This window comes from Zalophus californianus, chromosome 11, assembly GCF_009762305.2.
Source record: "Zalophus californianus isolate mZalCal1 chromosome 11, mZalCal1.pri.v2, whole genome shotgun sequence".
Classification (NCBI taxonomy): Eukaryota; Metazoa; Chordata; class Mammalia; order Carnivora; family Otariidae; genus Zalophus; species Zalophus californianus.
Window position 1 is genome coordinate 106,167,663 of NC_045605.1, and position 11,701 is coordinate 106,179,363.

The following is an 11,701-nucleotide window of genomic DNA, read 5'->3' on the forward strand; positions in this document are numbered from 1 at the left end:
TGTGGCCCGTGGGAAGCTGCAACAGCTTGCACAGGGCAGGGCTTTCATCCTGACATTTAAACAAGGATTTCAGTACTAGTGGTAGTCATAAAGTAAAACAATCCAGATGTGCTTAAGGTAATGGTTTTAAGTTTCCCTCAAACCTACTCCAGAGCTAACAGTCGAATTGCAGTGATTTTCAAACTTTCATGACTAGGACTCTAAGAAGTACACATGTACATATAAATATCTGGATTTGGGGGGCGCCTGGGTGGCTCAGTTGGTTAAGCAAATGCCTTTGGCTCAGGTCATGATTCTGGAGTCCCAAGATGGAGTCCCGCATCAGGCTCCTCGCACAGCAGGGAGTCTGCTTCTCCCTCTGACCCTCTCCCCTCTCATGCTCTCTCTCAACTCTCTCAAATTTTTTAATAAAATCTTTTAAAATAAATAAATAAATACCTGGATTTTCCGACAAACATGACTTACCTTTACTCCACGGGTAAAGGCAGCGATATTGTCTAGTGTCTTCATTCCATGTAATTTTTTTGCTAATGCTGCTAGGTTGAACCATATGAAACTGACATCTTTGTAGTCAAAATGGTAAAATATGGGCGATTTCATATGGTTCAACTAATTTGTGACACTAAAGTAGTTTCACATTCTGCTTAATGGGCTGCATCCTGCAGGAAAACATTGTTTCATGGGTCATTGTTTTTACTGTTATTTTTAATATTAAAATGGCATTGAAAATGTTTTTTTCTTTTCTTTTTTTTCAAAGATTTCATTTATTTCTTTACTTGAGAGAGCAGGAATGAGAGAGAGAGAGAGATCATATGAGAGGGGTAAGGGTCAGAGGGAGAAGCAGACTCCCTGCTGAGCAGGGAGCCCGACGTGGAACCCGATCCCGGGACTCCAGGACCATGACCTGAGCTGAAGGCAGTCGCCCAACCGACTGAGCCACCAGGCGCCCCCAAAAATGTTTTTTTTTTTCACTTAACATGGCATGACATCTTTCCATGCAGGTACATTATGCTTCATCTCGCCCCTCTCAAAATCTTCATGGGATCCACCACATAGGTGTATCCCAGCTTAGGTAACCGATCCCCACTGAAGGCACTTAGATTTTTTTCCCAATGTTTTGTTGTTCCAAACCCTGCCACAGTGAACTTCCTTGTCAAAAACGTTCACGTGCTGGTGCTGGGATTTCTGTCGCATAGACTCAGGGAGGCAGGATGGCAGGCATCACGTGGTCTTAGTTGTGTCTCAAAAGCCTTTGAATAGGAGTCAGGCTCACTTTCTTCCCTTGCATGTGCTTGGTGGAGGGTAAACTGTACTGACCCAGGGGGCTCAGCCAGGCACCCTGTTCTGTCCAGCCCTCATCTGTCCACAACCTTCTTCTGCAGGACTGGAAGCTCAGGCTTGCTCCAGACTTCTCCCTCTCTAGACCAACACTATGGAGAGCCCCTAAAAAATAGGGCATTTTACTGTCAACCAGACCTGAGTTTCAACTGCTGCCCAAGCTTTTAAATCCTCTGGACTTCACTGTCACATCTGCAAAAAGGCAACAAACCTCCCCAGGTTGGTGGGAGGATGAAGTAGAAAACGTGGAGTGCTTTATAAACAATTCACAGAAATCAGCCATTATCTTCGGCTGGTGAGGGACTGTTCTTTCCCAAGCAGCAGAAAGAGCCCTCTGTGTGTCGTCTACTCACATTTACCCTGGTAGTTGGCTGGGGGGTAGGGCTCAATGTAAGACAGTAAGCTTAGCTCCCCCTTCTGAGTTTACAATTTACCTAGTCCCTGCCCTCATTTTCTTCACTTCTTCAGGACTTGAGCGCTGAGGTAAAGAACCAAACTCTTGGACAAAGTCATTCATTCAACAACAAATATTTATTGAGTACCTACTATGTGCCAGACACGGTGTAAGCATCATGTGCACCTCAATATTCTCACTGGCAAAATGAAAAACAGTGCTTCTCAACGGAGAAACAATGGGCATCCTGGGCGGGACAATTCCTTGCGCGGGTCGGCCCCCTACCTTCAAAATGACAGGGACCGTACCTTGCAATTGGGACAACCCAAAAATGTCCCCGCACGTTTCGAAACGGCCCCTAGGGGGCATTTTCGCCCGCGATGAAGAATCTCCGGCCCACCCTCGACGAGTCCAGGAGACAGGGAAACGGGGAGGCCCTCTAACTGGCAGGTTGAGGATGATGCCGAGGTCCACGACGAGCCGTATCTGGACCATGTTTCCGGGGAACGGGGCCCCGGAACGAGCTTGTAAACCTCCTTGGGGCTCTGGATTTCGACTCCTGAGTCAGAACTCCTACTTCCTATGTAGCCAAGACACAACCGGGTTTCCGTTCCCAGCCGAGCCTAGGTTCCTGGGGAGGAAGGAATGGCGGCGCCCTCGTCCCCCAAACCCTCGGGAAGCGAAGGGTTAACGCTGGTGGCCCCGCAGAAGCCCCCAGCGCCGCTAGAGGGACCATCTCAGCTGCACCTCAGGGCGGCTTCGCGGTCACGTGAGAGGAGGGCGGGACCAAACGAGAGGCCGGCCAATAGGCTGCGCTGTCGGTGGGCGTGATAGCCAATAGGAGCAGGGAGAGGGGTCCCGGGACTAGGAAGAAACGGCGGCCGGGAGGGGACTACAGGGACCATGGGGCTTCTGACCATTCTGAAGAAGATGAAGCAGAAAGAGCGGGAGCTGCGACTGCTCATGCTGTATCCTCCCGGAGGCCGGAGCAGCGAGGGTAGCGGTGGGGGGCTCCCCACCGGGCAGGCGGTGCCAGGCGCCCCCTACCGGGCGCGCGGTGCACGGCCCGCGCGTACCAACTGCCCATTGTGCGTCACGCACGTGGGCCCTACCAATCGCGCCGGCGGGGGGCCGGGAGGAGGCCGTACCACCGGCTCGGGGCGGGGGGGGACTCCGTTTCCAAGGCCAAAGGTGAGGGCCTAAAGGCGCAGCGGCGGGACCGGATGTCCCTATGTAGGGGGGGAGGGGGACCCGGAGGCGACTCGGATGTCACCACCCGTCGGTCTGGCTCGCGCGTGAGGCCGCTGTCCTCCCTGCCTCTGACCTTCCTCCCCCCATCCGAGGGTGTCAGGCCCCGGCCCCGCCCTCAAGGTCGGAATCCCGGGGGCGTGCGGGCCCCGCCCTGGGCTCCTAGGGGAGGCGGGTGTAGACCGCGCGGGGTGTTTTTTCCGTGTGTCGAATTTCTCGGTTGTGACCGCACGGTATCCTCCCCAACCGCGACTGACGGCTTGTAGGCCCGAGGGCCCCACGGACCCTCTGAGTCCCGTTAGCGGGCGCCTGCCCTCGGACCCTCTGAGTCCCGTTAGCGGGCGCCTGCCCTCTTTCCCCCTTCTCTGTGCCAGGCCCGATCGGGACTCTGCGATCCCAGAGCTGGGCGGGTCTCACCCGGAGCTCCCCTAGCAGGGCAGAGAAGACATTTAAGTGCGCAGATAACTTTATAACATTCACATCATGTCTGTTTTAAAGAGCTCAGAGAAGGGCACAGGGAATTCACGCACCCAATTAAATATTTATTGAGTGCCTACTGTGTGCTCGGCACTGTCCTGGGAGCTGGGGTAAAACGGCAAAACAGATCCTTAACCGTCATGGACGGTCTATAGTGCTGTGGGGAGAAGGACATTAACAAAGTAAATAGGTAAAAGGTATAGGATGCATGAAGAATTCAGTTTAAACAAGGTCAAAGAAGGCCACAATGAGAAAGTGACAGTTGAGTAAAGACTAGGAGGTGAGGGATGAACCATGTAGATACCTGGGGAAATTTGTTTAAGCAAAAGGAACAGCAAGTGCAAGGTCTGGAAGCAGGAACTCAGCTGGTGTGTTAAAGGAATGTCAAGGAGGGCCGTGTGGCTGGAGAGAGTGTGCAAGGAGATTAGGACAGAGCGGGGACAGAAGAGCCACCTCATGTAGGGCCTTTTGGTTCTTGGCTTTTCCTTTAAATGAGAATTTCTGAGGGGCAGCGGGATCAGAGATTAGTTGCCGCACCACAGGCGAGGTGGGATGGTGGCTTGGACCGGGATGGAAGCGGTGGGGTGATGGAAGTTGGGGGACATTCTGACCAGAGGCCCAGCAGGTATCGCTGCTGGATTGGACTCGAGTGTGGGAGGGAGTGTGAAGTCAAGCCTGACTTCTAGGTTTCTGGCCTGAGCAGTGCAAAGAATGAGGAACCACTTGCTGAGTTGGGGCAAGGGGCAGGGAGCAGGTTCAGAAAGATGGGAGCTCAGCGTTTGGCCATGCAAGATGCCTCTGGGACATCCTGTAAGTGTCAGATGGGCAGCTGCATAGAGGGACTGAGTCCAGAGGAGCAGCTGGGTGGGATGTGTACATTTGGAGTCATCAGCATAAAGATGGTATTTGAAGCCTGGTCCTGGGTGAGAGCACTAAGGGGTGAGTGTGGACGGAGGAGAACTGAGGCATACCTGGGTAAGAGGTCAGGGCGATGGGAACCAGGTAAGGGAGTGGAGGAAGGGGCAGGCCACTCCGTCAGGTGCTTCTGATGGAGAGGAAGCCGGGGGGGCTGAGGACTGCCCAGCCAGAGCACAATGTGAGGTCTTTAGAGACCTTGGCAGGAGAAGTTTCAGGGAAGCAGTGGGAGCAAAAGTCTCATGGGTTCAAGAAAGAGCAGGATGGAAACGGGAGAGGGTGAGTATGGACAGAGGTTTTGAGGAGGTTTGCTATAAAGGGATCAAGAGAGGATGTGGTTTGCTTCTCCTAAGGTGAGACAGACACCGACTTGCAGCTGATGGGAATGATCCAGGGGATGATGGGGTTCGGAGGTGGGGGGGTATATCGGAGGCAAAGTCTGGGTCTCCGGAGGGCTTTTGTCATCCTCATTCTACTGGTTTGAGTCACCTGGGCCCCCTCCCAGCTGCAAGCCCTCTTAAGTGTTAGAAGGATGGGATTGGGGGGAGGGGGTTCTTTCCAGCTGCTGAACTCCCCCTCACGTCGCAGCAAAGGGTTTGGAACATTCCAGAAAAAGGTGAGGGTGGCTACCTCCAGATACTTACTCTTGCTCTTCCCACTGTCTAGAAGGCTCTTCCCTTAGTCCTTTGGAAAGCTGGCTCCTCCTTGAAGTTTGGGCCTCAGCTCGAGACTCTGAGAGAGTTGCTCGAGCTAAAGAAAGCTCCTGTGGAGGCCCCCTCCGAAAGCCTCTCAGCTGTATTTCTTACACTCCCCAGGAGCTGACGGTGCCTTGTTTCCCATTTGTTTGCGCTCTATCGATTGTCTCCGTACTAGAATAGGAGTTGCACAACGGTGGGGACTTCGGCTCCGGGGTACCCCCAGCCCCAGAAGAGGGCCTGGCACATAGTAAGCGTTCACTAAATATTGTAAACTAAGGGACCTTTGGTTAGGTAGAGATGAGCACTCTCGATCCTTTCCCATTTAGCGTGGGCCAGTAAATTGTGTGTCAGGCACGGGCTCAACTAATGTGCTACCTGGTGGGAAATGACTCGTTCCCTAAAAGAGGGGCACCGGGATGATGTCACCATCCTGCAGAGCACGGGGACTTCTCCTTAACCTGCCGTGCTCCAGCGGCCTGGACAACGCTGGCAAAACCACCATCCTCAAGAAGTTCAATGGGGAAGACATTGACACCATCTCCCCGACGCTGGGCTTCAACATCAAGACCCTGGAGCACCGAGGGTAAGCAGGGACCCTGAGGTGGGCTGGCCCCGGCGTAGGGCAGGGAGCGCGGGTGAGGGGCCAGGCTGACCCTCTTCGCCACCCCGCTTCCCGCCCAGATTCAAGCTGAACATCTGGGATGTGGGCGGCCAGAAGTCCCTGCGGTCCTACTGGCGGAACTACTTCGAGAGCACAGACGGCCTCATCTGGGTGGTGGACAGTGCTGACCGTCAGCGCATGCAGGACTGCCAACGGGAACTCCAGAGCCTGTTGGTGGAGGAGGTGGGCAGGGCACCGGGCTAAGCAGGGGAAGCCAGGCTTCCAACAACATCCGGGCCCCGAAACTTGGTGCCCATGCGTGGATGTGTGAACACCTTCCTCAGCGGATCCCCTTAGGGGCACCTAGGGCGGGGTCTCCTTCTCCACAGAGCCTCAGCAGGTGCCCAGCACCCTTGGGGAGTCAGAGACCACCTGTACGCTTGGTCCCAGGGAGCCCCACAGTGCTGTGGGCAGGACGTGCTATGAACTGAGACCTGGGTTCATGTCCCTTTGATGTCACTGCTCTTCAGCACCCTGAGCTTTAGGTTCTGCACCTTGAATGGGGCTTTAGGGAGGATGACTCGAGGCCAGTGTGTGAAGCTCTGGGAGGCAGTGGATCCTGGCTCAGGAGTTGGACTCTTTGCTATGTGACCGCAGGCAAGACACTTAACCTCTCTGAACCTCCACGTCCTCATTTCTAAGATGGGCATTAGAATTAGGGTGATCTTATAACTTATTATCTGGCCCCAAACACTTTCCTTTAAATAAAATTTTAGATTTACAGAAAAGTTGCAAAGATAGTGAAGAGATACCCCATATACTTTTCATCGTGCTTCCCCTAACGGTAACATCATACATAACCACCGTGCATTTGTCAAAACTAAGAAGTGAACGTTGGCAAGTTACTCTTAACTACAGATTCTTTTTAGGTTTCACCAGTTTTTCCATTGCTATCCTTTTTCTGTTCCAGGTTTTGATCTGGGTTACTACACTTGCATCTAGTTGAAAATCAGGTCACTTTTAAGAACAAAAGGGGGACTTGTTAATAATTACACAGGGACAACAGACATAAACAGGACTGTTCTGGGCACACAGGGACGCGGTCATCTGGTCTAGCACTAGCCACCTCCAGGGGGTGCCACGCAGGTCCAATGAGATCATGGCTGTCCATGCTCAGCCCTGGCCTGGCACCCCGAGGCCCTTCATCAGGCCCAGATCCACCTACCTACCTGGAGGGACTCCCGGTCAGGAACAACATGTGGAAGTAACTGGAAGCCAAGGCAGAGAGTGAGGCCCGGTAGTGAACGGCGAAAGTGCTACATGACCTTGGAAGAGGGAAAGGTCACTCCCAGCAGACCCTATGGCCCCGGGACGGACGATTGCATTCTTTGTACAGGTCGGGTCATCACATGGGACAGTCTAGAGCCAGAGGGCTCAGGAATCATCTTGTCCATCACCCCCTCCCCATTTATGGAGGAAGAAACTGAGGCATGGAGAAGAGAGGTGCCCGCTGGGCCCCAGCCTAGGGCTCCCTCCCTGCCACCCGCCCCACCCCCATGTATGGCTGGACTCACAGGCCATGTCCACACCGCCTACCCGACTTGGGCCTCTTATACCACCCCGGGGCCTTGCCCTGATTTTCCAGGTTGATCTCTGACCCCACCTGATCTGGGTGATTAGAGGAGGGGCCGGGCTGCCCTCTGAGCCCCCACGCCCCCCACCATTTCTCTCCCCCAGCGCCTGGCTGGAGCCACCCTCCTCATCTTTGCCAACAAGCAAGACCTGCCCGGAGCACTGTCCTCTAACGCCATCCGTGAGGTGAGTCCGGGCCTTAGCATAAGCCCAGGGAGGGAAAGGCGCACGCGTTTCTTGGTTCCCTTATTTTAAAAAGCATGTGTTAGCTCCTCTTGTGTGGCAGGACCTATGGCGGACACCGGAGATTGATGGATAAGGGCTAGTTGTGCCCCACAGGCCGGGGGAAGGCAGACGTGCAAATGTCACCCTACAGGATGGCAGCAGCCAGCCGGTAGTGAGCATGGATGGTGAGCGTGGATGAACCCATCCAGTTCTCACCCCAGCCTCCTGAGGGAGGAGCCATTACGATGGTTCCGCAGATGGCCAAGCAGGTTTAGAGAAGTGAGGTCACTCGGCCAGCGAGCAGACAAGTCAGGATTTCAGGGCAGGCCTGTGGGACCCCAAATTGTATCCTGCCTCCTACTTGGGAGGCAGGATTGTTGTTCTCCTCAGTAAACTGGCCAGCAATCCCCGGCTCCCTGGGCCTTGGGAGGAATGGATGGGAAGACGATTGCTCAGGAGCCCACGTTGCTATGCTGTTACGAAGGGGGGTGTGGCGGTGTACCCGGAGCCCAGGTGCCCCGAGGAGTTGACAGATCCTCAGGGAGACTTCCCCAGGAGACTTCTGAGGGCCCTGGAGGGAGGCACGGATTTCCCCTGGGCCGGGAGGGGGAAGGGGCTGTGAGTGGCAGGGCCCGCGGTCACCGGGGCCCGCCCCCCTCTTCCGCCCTCCCAGGCCCTGGAGCTGGACTCCATCCATAGCCACCACTGGTGCATCCAGGGCTGTAGCGCCGTCACCGGGGAGAACCTCCTACTCGGCATTGACTGGCTCCTGGATGACATTTCCAGCCGCATCTTCACGGCCGACTGAAGCATTCCGGATGCCCCCCACCTCACAGTCCAGCCCCGCCCCCGCCCCCAGCCCTCATCAGGCACCATCCATGGGGGAATGCGAGTCAGCCAGCCTGGCGAACACCCCCAACCCCGCGCCTAAAGCTGCTGCTCTGTGGCCCGCCGGCTCCCGTGGCTGGAGGGCTGCCGCCCTGGCTCCCGACGCAGACCGCCCGCAGCCGCCCTCCGGAGGGGAGGGAGAGGAGAGGGCCGGGCCCGGGAGGGGGCTGCCTCTGCTGCTACCAAGGCTGTGGGCCTCATCCTTTGCTCAGCCGTGAGAATAAACCGTTCCTTGCCCCAGTTCCTGGTGGAGCCGTTTGTTGCTTCCACAGCTCTCCGAGACCCACCCCCAGGAGCCCGCAGGGTAGCGGGGCACCGAAAGGGACAGATCGTTCCAGTCAGAGGGTTCACTGCTGCTGTGTCACAGGGACACACGAAGCGTTACAGAAGCATGGGACAGGGCTGCAACTAATTCCATTTGGAAGAGTCCAGGCAGGCTTCCCGGAGGAAGTGACATTGACGTTGGGTGGGCAGGCTAAGTAGAAGTTCTCTGTGTAGAGGAAGGGGGTGGACAGTTTACCAAAACAGTAAATAAGAAGAAGGGACACAGCCCCACATCAGGGCTCATGATTTGCTGAAGGGAATACGGGCTGAATTTCAACTCCCCAACTCCCCACCGTAGCCAGGAACCCACAGGCAGCGGGCAGCGCTGGCTCAAGCAGTGGGACCCACGTGACCGAGAAATGAAGCTCAAGGGCTCCTGGGAAGTGGGGAGGGGAGAGGACTCGGGTGTAAGGACGTGATCGTCAAGCAGGGCTTGCTAACCGAGCAGAGCAGGGAAGGGTCTTTTTCTGAAGACTAAGGCGCTCTCTGAAGCAGGGTTGTCCCGCAGGTGACCCGACAGATGGGTGTTTTCACAGGGCCCCCTGCTCTGGTCTTACCTGGGGCTGCTTACTCCGTTGGGTTCTGTTCGAAGCACTCCCCAGCATCATCACATTGAAGAACAGCCCTAAACAGTACAGACTTTCCAGATCCCGTCTATAGGGGAACTGAGCCTCCGGGAAGGAGGTTACGTGACTTGCTCAAAGCCACCCAGCTGGGAAGTAGGGAAGCTGGGATTTGGACCCAGCACATTTAACCACTACGCCATACTATTCTAGGTTTTTGTCTCTGCTCAAAGCTCAGCTGGCAGAGAGAGGAGGCCTGATGTGTCTAATGAGCAAAGAGTAGTTTTCCCAAGGAAAAGGTGAGGAAGAGCCACCGAGATTTGCTCCTAAACTGGCACCAGGATCCCTTCCTGGAGAGGTACAGATGTGTGCAAAATCTGGGCTCTGTTAAGAAAGAAGAAGGGATTGCACCAAAAACTAATGATGTAATATATGGTGATTAACATAACAATAAAAAATTAAAAAAAAAAAAAAGAAAGAAGAAGGGAAATTGATGTTGGGTAAACAACCTTAGAACATAAACTGTCCTTTAGCGTAGAAAATTAAAACCCCCTGCCCTGTCCTCTGTGCAAGACAGACATTGTCATCCCCGTGCTACCCAAGCCCTGTGGTGAGTGAACAGACCCAGGCTCCCGAGCCAAAGCCCAGCCCTGCCACTCACTGGATGATGCTTAACAAGTGCCTCGCGTGTTTGTGCCTCAGTGTTGTCCTCTGGGGAAAGATAAGGCACCCACCCGCTAAGGGCGGGACAAGGACCAAATGGGTGGGTGTCTTGTGTGTCATTGTCTAATGTTAGCCATCATGTTCAGTATTTGAACCGGTAGGAGCTCAAGCAGATCCAACCAACGGGAACTCAGCCATCTACTGATCTGGATGAGCCACCCCAGGGGTCAAGTCCTCCTGGGGGCCCTTAGCAGCATCCATGATTTAAAAGAGTGAATTCTGCATGGTTAGAGACAAGGAAATAGCAAGGTTATACTCATTACCAAGGCTTGTGGATGGGGGATCTGAGCTGTGGCAGCAAGTCTGCATCCTGTGGTCAACCCAGTGGGGGTGGGAATGTGGGGGGCCCGACTGGCAGCTGTGCATTTGCAGCTTTCCTCTCTCCTCCTTACGGCTAAGAGGGCTCTTCTGTTTGCTTCTCCTGATGATGGAAATAGTGGAGTTGGAGTCTGAAGGCCGGGGGACAAACTGATCTTCGTAGGAATGGGCTTGGAGGGGACAGGGCGAAAGAAGAGAAAATGGAGAGAATTGGGAGCAGGGTCAGGGAGGGGAGGGAATGATGGGCAAGAAGAAGACTTGGAGCCAGTCCTGCCGGGAGAGCTTGAGAGAGCAGAAGTGATGTCTAAAAAGGGTCTCTAGAGGTGCGTGTTGTTCAAGGGGCCGCCACCCATCTAAGCCTCCTCCCAAACACCTCCCGGATAATCTACCCTGTGTCTGAGCTTCCATGAGTCTCATCTGGGACTTGGCTTTGTCTCTTTCTGGAAACTGGCCATGCAGTGTCCACTATAAGAGCGGCTGCTTCACCCACACTACCAGTTTGAAGCTTCACAACCTGGTCATTGTGGTATCGGTCAGGGTCCTCGAAGGCCTGCCCCAGACATGGATCACAACTGCCTTCAGCAGAAAGGATGGTTCTTGGAAGGATACTAAGAACTCATAGAATCCCGATGAAGGCCTCAGGATGCCGGACATCAGGTTTGGAAAAAAGAGTGCCCAGAGGCTGGGCAGCTCAATCCACAGCCAACACCGCACATCAGGAACAAACTAGTGCCCTTGCCAGGCACTGTGCCCTCTGTCCCTCACTCAAGAAACTCAAGATTCAAGCTTCAGGAGAGACTCCCCCCACCCCCATCCAGGGCGGGGCAAGGAAAGGAGCTGGCACCTTTGGATTCTGGGTAGGAGGCTGAAGGGCTACCCCTAGGGAGAACTACCTCCAAACAAAGATATGGTGCTACCGGATAGGTGGGGCTGAATGCTGGACAGACCAAGCAGGGGAAAAAAGAATCATCCTCTGCAGTAGATTCTATTATAAACATCCCTTATAAACACTATAAACATTCTAGAGATGAGAAACTTGGGCTCCAGTAGTTAACGGAAACTCATACAGCTGGTAAGAAGTGTGACTTCAGAACCTATGAAGCCATCCTGCTTCTCTGGAGTTCTTTTTTGCTTCCCCTACCCTTGCAGAAAATATGAATTATCGAATCCTATGGAGGGAGACAGGGAAATGATTTGGCTACATCTGGCACGCACTGGACACAATAAAAGTTGGGTAGGTAGATAAAAGAAGGGAACTGGGAAGCAGAGGAGAAGTCGTTTGGACACGTTGGATGGGGCGGGCTTGAACACTGGCCAGAGCTGAGTGATCCAACCTCCCCAGTCCTCAACTCTTAAA

The 11,701-nt window shown here is 54.3% G+C and overlaps 1 protein-coding gene across 1 annotated transcript; it reads left to right on the forward strand.

The window, feature by feature from the left end:
• Window positions 1-2,543: 2,543 nt before the first annotated feature.
• On the forward strand, window positions 2,544-8,656 carry ARL2 (ADP ribosylation factor like GTPase 2). Its single transcript, XM_035722933.1, has 5 exons — window positions 2,544-2,700; window positions 5,543-5,653; window positions 5,752-5,914; window positions 7,409-7,489; window positions 8,202-8,656. The coding sequence occupies exons 1-5, from the start codon at window positions 2,636-2,638 to the stop codon at window positions 8,334-8,336; spliced, it is 555 nt and encodes a 184-aa protein (XP_035578826.1). The 5' UTR covers window positions 2,544-2,635; the 3' UTR covers window positions 8,337-8,656.
• The last annotated feature ends 3,045 nt before the right edge of the window (window positions 8,657-11,701 follow it).